The sequence below is a fragment of the Brienomyrus brachyistius genome, chromosome 13 (genome assembly GCF_023856365.1).
Source record: "Brienomyrus brachyistius isolate T26 chromosome 13, BBRACH_0.4, whole genome shotgun sequence".
Classification (NCBI taxonomy): Eukaryota; Metazoa; Chordata; class Actinopteri; order Osteoglossiformes; family Mormyridae; genus Brienomyrus; species Brienomyrus brachyistius.
Genome location: NC_064545.1, coordinates 12,636,627 through 12,645,918, shown reverse-complemented (window position 1 = coordinate 12,645,918; position 9,292 = coordinate 12,636,627). Strand labels below are relative to the sequence as shown.

Here is a 9,292-nt window from a genome sequence, read left to right as displayed (position 1 = left end):
TCTCATGCCTTTGTTATTGGCAGCTGAATGGGAAAATGGGGCAGGAACCTTCCGGTTGTATGAATCATTTCACACAATACAAAGAGACATTTATTTATGAATGTTGATTTTGCATAAAAGTATTTTTTCTCAGACAGATGTGGCTGGCATTCGCTCTGTATTCCTCTTCTCATTCTCTTCAGCAGACTCATTGGGCAGCGCGAGGTCTCAGGAGACAAACCCCACCCCCATCTGTCTGGCCCTGCCCCTCGTGATGGAACACAATCCTGAATCAAGGTTTCCATGGCAGCGGCCCACCCTCGTGGGCGAGGCTTAAAGACGCAGCACCCTTCCCTGTTCTGTTACTTCCCTTCGCCTCTGTTCTCTCGTCCGCCGAAAGCCACATGCGTGCAGAAAAAGTCTAAGGCTGCTTGTTTCTCAGCCTGACCTTTAACCCTAACTCTTCAAGAAATCACAGTGAAAATGGATCGCGTTATTTTCCAAGCTGCTGGTTAGTTAGGTGGAGAAGACACAGGAATAACCACACAGGAACGGGGTACTTTCAAACACTTTCATTATTTTCTCCACATAATTCAAAACAAAACAAAGCCCCCAAAAATGAATAAAGTAATTAAAAAAAGAGAAAAGGAACAGGGCATGCTGGGGCATGCGATGATGTCACAGGGTGATGAATATTCCGGAGGGGGGGGTGGGGTGGGGGGGGTGATGGTGTAAAAGTACAGGAGCAGATAGTTGTCGCTTCATCCATCTACCATCCCTTCAGTCCTAGGGTGTTCACGGGTGACTCGGGGAACTGAAGTGTGGCATGCGGACACTACTCGAGGAGTGTTTACCCAGCCTCTGTTCCTGCTCGGTGCCAAACGTAGTTTTTTTTGCTAAATAGAGAGACAGGAGGACGGGGGAGATGCACGGACTGTAGATGGTGCCAGCGGGGAGCAGGAGATCTAAAGGGGAGCACAAGTCCCAAACACACATGCTATAAAAATGTGTCATCGACAGTCATTGTTCGGAAGCCAGCTATAAAAAATAAAAACACTTTTCTTATTTCTTTTTCTGTTTTTACGTCTGCAGATGGATGCAGTCCAGGCCACGAACACTCATTCGCATGGAAGAATCTGCTTTTTTTTTTAATGCATGGACCCATTTGGGAAGGTTTGCAATAAATAGCATCTTGGCAAAGCCCAAAAAGATTAATCTTTACTTAGGGATGAACTTAAAACCATTTTTTTTTTTTTTTTTTTGCAACCCTATACTGCTTCCAAAACTAGAAGAGATTTATTTTAAATATTTTATCTATACAAAACTAAAACATACGTGAGCATGCAATTTTTTACTCTTAAAAAACAAGGCAGTTGGCGTTTTTTCAGACGTCTTGCAAATAGCTAAAAAATTTTTTTTTTCTTTTTTTTCAGTAAATAAGTTGTTTTGAAAGCAGCGGTTGAAACGTAACAGTCTCTGAACTCTGCGTGGGCGTGGCAGCATCGTTCACCCAGCATGTCACTCCAACTTGTTGCGGCTTGCCGATTGGCTGAAACATTGTCTCATTATAATGCTGAGCGTAGAGTGGGCGGGGCCAACGGGCCTAACTAAGTGGACAAACATGGGTGGGAGGGGGGTGGTGGGTGCAGTAGACTTACACGAACTGCTACTTGCACGACCGCTGGGGCACAGGGAGATCAAGCGGGAGGGCGGGGGGCGGGGGGCGGGGGGCGGGGGGCCCGTGAACAATCTGCGGGGCGTCCAGCCATCATAGTGAGAAAATGTTGCCGTCTCTGTGTTTCCGTGCTGAAAGCACGCATCAGTGCAGCCCTTAGTCCTCAGTCTAGCCTTCTGTTGCATACGTTTAAAGTTTGTAGCCCTGTTTTAAGTGTCGTCCACGGTTACCCACTGATGCCCTCACATGCTTGCCATATTTCACTGGGGGGGGGGGGGGGGGCATAATGTAGGAAAATCATTTTTATTGGGGGGCCGTGATCCTTTAAGTTTGGCAGTAGGGTATATGGGGTTTGGGGGAAGGTGGGCTGTGGTGTTTTCTCTCTTTGGGTGGGGAGGGGCACTCTGCCTGGAGGCGATGAGCCAGTAGTGGGCCAGCACTGGTCGGGGGTCTGCAGGGAATCACAGGGGTGAGTGGAAGGTGCCGTGGATGTCGGTGCCCTGGATGTCGGTGCCGTGGATGTCGGTGCTGTGGATGTCGGTGCCGTGGATGTCGGTGCTGTGGATGTCGGTGCCGTGGATGTCGGTGACTGGGATGTCGGTGCCGTGGATGTCGGTGCCGTGGATGTCGGTGCCGTGGATGTCGGTGACTGGGATGTCGGTGCCGTGGATGTCGGTGCCCTGGATGTCGGTGCCGTGGATGTCGGTGCCGTGGATGTCAGTGACTGGGATGTCGGTGCCGTGGATGTCGGTGCTGTGGATGTCGGTGCCGTGGATGTCGGTGACTGGGATGTCGGTGCCGTGGATGTCGGTGCCCTGGATGTCGGTGCCGTGGATGTCGGTGACTGGGATGTCGGTGCCGTGGATGTCGGTGCCGTGGATGTCGGTGACTGGGATGTCGGTGCCGTGGATGTCGGTGCCCTGGATGTCAGTGCTGTGGATGTTGGTGCCGTGGATGTCGGTGCCGTGGATGTCGGTGACTGGGATGTCGGTGCCGTGGATGTCGGTGACTGGGATGTCTGTGCCGTGGATGTCGGTGACTGGGATGTCGGTGCCGTGGATGTCGGTGCCCTGGATGTCAGTGACTGGGATGTCGGTGCCGTGGATGTCGGTGCCCTGGATGTCAGTGACTGGGATGTCGGTGCCGTGGATGTCGGTGCCGTGGATGTCGGTGACTGGGATGTCCTTGCCGTGGATGTCGGTGACTGGGATGTCCTTGCCGTGGATGTCGGTGCTGTGGATGTCGGTGCCGTGGATGTCGGTGCCGTGGATGTCGGTGCCGTGGATGTCGGTGCCGTGGATGTCGGTGACTGGGATGTCGGTGCCGTGGATGTCGGTGCCCTGGATGTCAGTGACTGGGATGTCGGTGCCGTGGATGTCGGTGCCGTGGATGTCGGTGACTGGGATGTCGGTGCCGTGGATGTCGGTGCCCTGGATGTCAGTGACTGGGATGTCGGTGCCCTGGATGTCAGTGCTGTGGATGTCGGTGACTGGGATGTCCTTGCCGTGGATGTCGGTGACTGGGATGTCCTTGCCGTGGATGTCGGTGCCGTGGATGTCGGTGCTGTGGATGTCGGTGCTGTGGATGTCGGTGCTGTGGATGTCGGTGCCGCAGCATGAAAGCACCGAACAGGCCCGCGCCTGCCGCTACTAAGGCCGTTCACCTCTCAGTGGAACTGAGCCGAAAAGTGACAAATGAAAAAAAGAAGAAAAAGGAAAAACGAAACACCCACATCATCAGCAGAGCAAAAAGGCAGATAAGGGAGGGTTCGAACAAGAACAGCGAGTAGCATAGTATCATTAGTGACTTATAGTGAATCCCAACTTAGGAGGAATGCAGGCTCTGGAATGGTGAGGTGGGGGGGGAGGGGGCGGGGAGCCGAGCGAGAATTCTGCTGTGCCCAGGTTTTAATGGCAGGAGCTTCCTAGGTATGCCGTCTTCTTCGAGTTTATTTTTAGCGTCTTATTCGTTATAGAAGTATTTGTCATCAAAACGGGCAACGGGTGAATAGTCATGATAATATTCATATCAATTCATAATAATAGTATAGATAATAAGAATAATTAATAGGCAATACATTGTTTAAATAAAAAAGTGAATAAACAAAATGGCAACTCCGATGTTGAGCAAAATCACCATGACAACCAGAATCGAGCTGGAGCCCTGTGTGGAGGAGAAAGAGAGAGAGGGGGAGGGAGAAGGAGAGTGTTAGTGTGCCCGCTGTCCTCCCCCAGTGCATCACACACACTCACTGGCACACCTCTTCCCTCACATCACACGTTCAGCTGGGCACTGCTCCTGCCTGGCCAAAAGCGATCACCACGGCAACGCGTGGCTGCCCCCGCGGTTCCCTTGCTCCCACTCAGGCCGAACACTCGGCACATGGCTGCTGCTCAGCTCTCCTCGAGGAGAAGGTCTGGCAGCTCATCCCTTGGAGTCCCATTGTCCATGTGCATCTGTAGTCCCTCATCACCACACATTGTTACACAATTCATAGCCTCCAAGAGGCTACACAGACCCACAGGTGGGGTGGGGAAGGACTGGGTGGGGCATAGCTGAGGTGGGGTGGAGCTGGGCAGGGTGGCGAGGAGTGGAGCTCAGTGGGGTGGAGCAAAGTTGGGCTGGGTAGGGTGGGGTGGAGCTGGGCAGGGCGGAGCTGGGCAGGGCGGGGTAGAGCTGGATAGGGTGGGGTAGAACTGGGTAGGGTGGGGTGAAGCTGGGCAGGGTGGGGTAGAGCTGGACAGGGCGGGGCAGAGCTGGGTAGCGTGGGGTGGAGCTGGGCAGGGTGGGGTAGAGCTGGACAGGGTGGGATAGAGCTGGGTAGGGTGGGGTAGAGCTGGACAGGGCGGGGCGGAGCTGGGTAGCGTGGGGTGGAGCTGGGCAGGGCAGGGTGGAGCTGGGCAGGGTGGGGTAGAGCTGGACAGGGTGGGATAGAGCTGGGTAGGGTGGGGTAGAGCTGGTCAGGGCGGAGCTGGGTAGGGTGGGGTAGAGCTGAGCAGGGTGGGGCGGAGCTGGATAGGGTGGGGTAGAGCTGGGCAGGGTGGGGTAGAGCTGGGCAGGGTGGGGCGAGGCTGGGCAGGGTGGGGTAGAGCTGGGTAGGGTGGGGCGAGGCTGGGAAGGGTGGGGTAGAGCTGGGTAGGGTGGGGCGAGACTGGGTAGGGTGGGGTAGAGCTGGGCAGGGTGGGGCGGAGCTGGGCAGGGTGGGGTAGCGCTGGGTAGGGTGGGGTAGAGCTGGGTAGGGTGGGGTAGAGCTGGGCAGGGTGGGGTGTTGTGAGGCAGAGCGGAGCTGGGTGGCACAGGGCTGAGTTTGATAGAGTGGGGCTGGACAGGGCGTCACAGCTGGACAGAGAACAGCCATGGCTGTCTTGCTCTGTCCATTAGGAGCGTTCAGCCTACCCTGGCAGATGCCAGGTCTTCCCCAGGGCCCTCCCCTGTTAGAGGGCCTGGCCCGTAGGGCTGACAATCCCAGGTTTCCCTGACAACCTCGCCATTCTGCTGGCTGTGATGGGAAAACCCAGGATCCCAGGGAATGCCCAGAGACTGGTCTGCCGAGAGTGACCTCATGTCACTATTGCAGCTGGGCTAACCCACACACACTGACCAGCAGAGTGACCTGCACAGTGACCAGCACACTAACCTGACATGAACACAGGAGAACAGCCTATGTGTCTATGTGTGTGAGTGACTGATATATATGCATGGTATGTTAATTTGTGTACAAGCTTATATGTGTAATAAGTGGACCTGTAAGTCCGTACAAGATGTGATTTATATATATGTAAAAGCATATCAGAGTGACATATGTCGACCTACACATGTGTTTGTGTGAAACATTTGTGTATATTTGGACCTGTGTGTGTATGAAACATATGTATGTGATATGTGGACTTGCGTGTGTGTGAAACGTGTGTGATATGTGGACCTGCGCGTGTGTGATATGAGGACCTGCGCGTGTGTGATATGTGGACCTGCGCGTGTGTGATATGTGGACCTGCGCGTGTGTGATATGTAGACCTGCGCGTGTGTGATATGAGTACCTGCGCGTGTGTGATATGAGGACCTGCACGTGTGTGATATGTGGACCTGCGCGTGTGTGATATGTGGACCTGCGCGTGTGTGATATGTGGACCTGCGTGTGTGTGATATGTGGACCTGCGTGTGTGCTCTTGAGTGTGCCTTATACAAGAGTGCTGCATTGCTTGCATTTATCTGCTGCAAACAACCCCCACTCCCCAGGCACCCTTGCTTGCAGGCTGATTGGCTCCTGGCAGAGCAAGGCATAAGCTGTTCCCTAGCAACAGAGCGCCAGGCAGCCAATGGAGGGGCTGCATTGCAGACAGGGCCACTATGCCAATCTACTGTTACTAAGGAGTGTGAAGCACAGCAGAGCGTGGATGGAGCTACGCACCAATAGCACAGGTGTGTGAGCGTGTGTGTGTGGGGGGTGGGTGAACAAGCAGCAGCCAGGGATCATGGGGGGTTCATGGGGGGGATATACATAGGACCCCCATCCCTTATATAGATGACATATGCAGCACAGCAGCTCATCCACGGTGTCTTTTTCAGGCTCTCTGCAGCAGGCAGAAGACAAACAGGACATCTGCGAGGAGGCGGCTCTGCACTGGCCTCTGCGTTTGTCTGTGTGTTTACGTGCGTGTGAGCATGCTGCTGAGGGACGCTTTGAGAGTGGGTGGCTGTGAGCCCCCACTGAGCCCCCGCCACCCCACGTGGACATAGGGAACGCCCGGGCTCTCGAGATACCCTGCTATGATCAGACTCCTCTCTGTACTGGGTCTGCAGTGCAGCCGCAGAATGCGTCGGATTGGGTCGGCCCGGCAGGCTGCACCGTGGGGTGCAGATTGTTATCGGAGAGCTTTCTGGTGGGGGTGGGGGTGTCTGACAGTCCCGCTTCATCATCCTGCCTCTGTTTCACCCCACTCAGCTCCCTGGGCACCTAGAGTGTGCTCACTATCCTGCCACATGCTAGATCCAGTCCCTCAGTCCCCAAATGCTCACTCACCGAGTTTGACTTGAGCTGGACCAGGTTCTCCTCGTCGTGTTCTAGTGCAATGGGGGAGGATTTCTGTGGGGGGGAGAGTGTGAGGTCCCGGCGCAGGGATCTCCCCTCCAGCACCTCCCCCCCGGCACGCAGGCTGTCCAGCTTCTGCACTGAGTCCGGGTCCCCGTTCCGGGCCTCACGGGCACTGGGGGGCCGCACCCCCTCCCGGGCCTCGCGGGCCTCACGGCTTTTGGGCTGCAGTCTGTGCAGCGTGTGGGGGCGGGGCTCCGCGTGCCCGTGCCGCTCCTCACTCGGCCCGTAGTGCTTCTGGAAGGACGAGTCCATGGGCTGCAGTGGTCTCATCTCCATCTCGTAGTTGCTCAGCTTTTCCTCATCCTGTTCCAGCAGCCGCGAGTGGGCCAGGCTCTCACTGAGAGCCCGCTGCGTAGTCCAGGCCACCGTGGGGCAGTCTGCCCACCGCTCCCGGGGCTTGTGATTGGATGAGGCATGTTCTCTGGGCTTGTGGTTGGACGGGGCGTGCCTGTGGCCGTTGGTGCGCGGCAGTCGTGTTTCGTCCTGCACCGAGGGAGTTGTCGAGCGACTACTGCCCCGGCTGCCCCCCCTGCTGCTGCCCCCGCCCCCGGACGAGTGCTTGTCCTCGCCCCAGCTGTTGGGACGCAGATACTCGCCACCTCCACCCCGCCCTTCCATCAGCACCTGGATCTCGGCGGTGCCTCGCTCGTCGTCCACCGCACTCTGCCGCAGGAAGCGGGCGTTCTTGGCGCGGTGGGTGGGCTTGGGTGGACTGCAGGGGGGTGTGGAAGGCCGGCTGGGTGCCGGACTTAGGTCGGGCGTCAGGTCGGGTGGCGTGGTGCCCTTCATGTAGAGCTCGGGGCTGTCAGGCGTGCCGCTGGAAATCACCTCTATGTCGTTCTCACTCGAGTTCTGGTGCTTTGGCCTTTGACACTCTACTCCTGATGGACAGGGTGAGGACAAAGCACAGAATCAGTGGTGGGGAGGCGTGAAAATGCAGGAAACATCACAGAAGAACAGCACGGTGCTTAAGCTGATGGATGGTTGTGCATAGAATTAATGCTGTTAGTATGACGCATGTTTGCCGTAGCTGTGTATACTACATCGCAGTCCGACATGCTGCGCTCGCAGAAATGTAACTACACATCATGGCCACACAGACCACGTAAAGGTTTAAATGCTAGGTCACTTCTGTAGGCCACAGCATATGCTCTACCTATGAACAACCAACCGGGCTTTAGCATTTTACGCTAACATACCGAGTGAATAGTAGGGTTAGGGTTAGGGTTAGTCTACACTACCGACTAGCCCTGCGAAGATGTCAGGAAGTGACAATACAGTGGTACATATGCGGGACCAGCAGTGTACTGACAGCTTACAGCAATGCATCTGCCCACACGGATACTGGATAATCAGGCAGCATCTAAGCCCACATTCTATACATCTTATTTCAGTATGTATAGCAGTAAGTTGTAATTACAGTTACCAAAATGGTTTGTTGTTATAGCTTGGTTCTACATGCTATTATTTGGATTCGCTCCAACACGAAACAGTTGGCATGGCCATAGTTTTGCTGTAACGTTATGTTGTTGTCAGAAGGTCATGTTCAAGATGTTTGGTTGTTTTACGGATGTACATTTGTGTTCTTGATGTAAGGTTGGGTTTATGTAATACGTTGATGATGTAAGGAGGTATTGATATACTGTAGTGGCTGTGTTTCTGGTTTTTATTTTGCTGCTGTTGTAAGGTTGTGTTCGTTTTGCTGGGCTGCTTTGTTCATATAATGTAGGACTGGGTGGTATATGGAATTTTTATGGTATATCTACGGTATATTTTCAGAAAGATATACAATGACACAATGCAATTTTTATGCATCTACATAAAGATTTTACGTAGAAGACAATAATATTCCTTCCTGGTTGTAAACAGAGTGAGCACGTCAGTTGTGACTTTGCACCGAATCCCAGAATTCACAGTCAAAGTCAAAACATTCCGTTAGCGGCGTCTCGCGGGGAAGCTGATGGAGGGGAAAGCCGGGGTATCATTGTTACCTGGTTAATTTCATTTTAAAACACTGATAAATAGCTCACAGGTCAAAAATATGATTTGCGATATTTATTTTTTTGAAGAGTAATAACTTTCAATGATTGTCATGCTTCTATTTTTAAACCATTTGCCAAATAAGTTTTACATTTTAGCTTTTTTGCACGCAAACATTCACCCTCTGTGAATATTGCAAACTGACTAGAAAAAACCTGTTGGTAGACAGTGGAGTGAAAGGGTTTTATGCGGAGTCTGCTTTACTGGACTCATGCAACATGGGCATTTGTTGTTTTTGTCTTGAGAATTCTGTTTGCAGTAAACCATGTATTTCCATTTCATTTTGACTGCACTCTGTTTTATTAGAAGTGTTCGTGACATCTTACGTGTGGCTTATACATTTAGCACACTTCACTGAAAATGCTGATGTCACGATTACTCGATAAATCTCCATTATTAAAAATTATTGATTCAAATATTCCTTCTCTATTACTAGGCAAAACGGCGAGATGACGCATCGAGGACGAGGATTCACATAAAGAGCAAAAGCATAATTTGTGAGGATA

General features: G+C 53.2%; 2 protein-coding genes across 2 annotated transcripts in view; both read right to left on the bottom strand.

The window, feature by feature from the left end:
* Window positions 1-1,982: 1,982 nt before the first annotated feature.
* On the bottom strand, window positions 1,983-3,446 carry LOC125706799 (RNA-binding protein 6-like). The gene is made up of 3 exons (XM_048973634.1): window positions 3,387-3,446; window positions 2,500-3,300; window positions 1,983-2,469 (listed from the first exon to the last, which is right to left on the bottom strand). The coding sequence occupies exons 1-3, from the start codon at window positions 3,444-3,446 to the stop codon at window positions 2,116-2,118; spliced, it is 1,215 nt and encodes a 404-aa protein (XP_048829591.1). The 3' UTR covers window positions 1,983-2,115.
* The window catches only part of jph3b (junctophilin 3b), a 32,964-nt gene continuing 26,968 nt past the window's right edge, over window positions 3,297-9,292 (bottom strand). The window contains exons 4-5 of the mRNA XM_048973341.1: window positions 6,675-7,627; window positions 3,297-3,817 (exon numbers count right to left, since the gene is read on the bottom strand). Of these exons, the coding sequence (XP_048829298.1) occupies window positions 3,737-3,817; window positions 6,675-7,627 (1,034 nt within the window). The 3' untranslated portion in view covers window positions 3,297-3,736. The remainder of the gene's footprint in view (window positions 3,818-6,674; window positions 7,628-9,292) is intronic.

Bases quoted from the DNA above. Each gene is read 5' to 3' on its own strand.
- LOC125706799 (XM_048973634.1), bottom strand. From the start codon at position 3,446: ATGCTACTCGCTGTTCTTGTTCGAACCCTCCCTTATCTGCCTTTTTGC. The intron at 3,301-3,386 runs GTGGGTGTTTCG...CGGCCTTAGTAG, and splicing joins CTTTTTGCTCTGCTGATGAT to CGGCAGGCGCGGGCCTGTTC. The intron at 2,470-2,499 runs GTCACCGACATC...ACCGACATCCAG, and splicing joins TCCACGGCACCGACATCCCA to GGCACCGACATCCACGGCAC.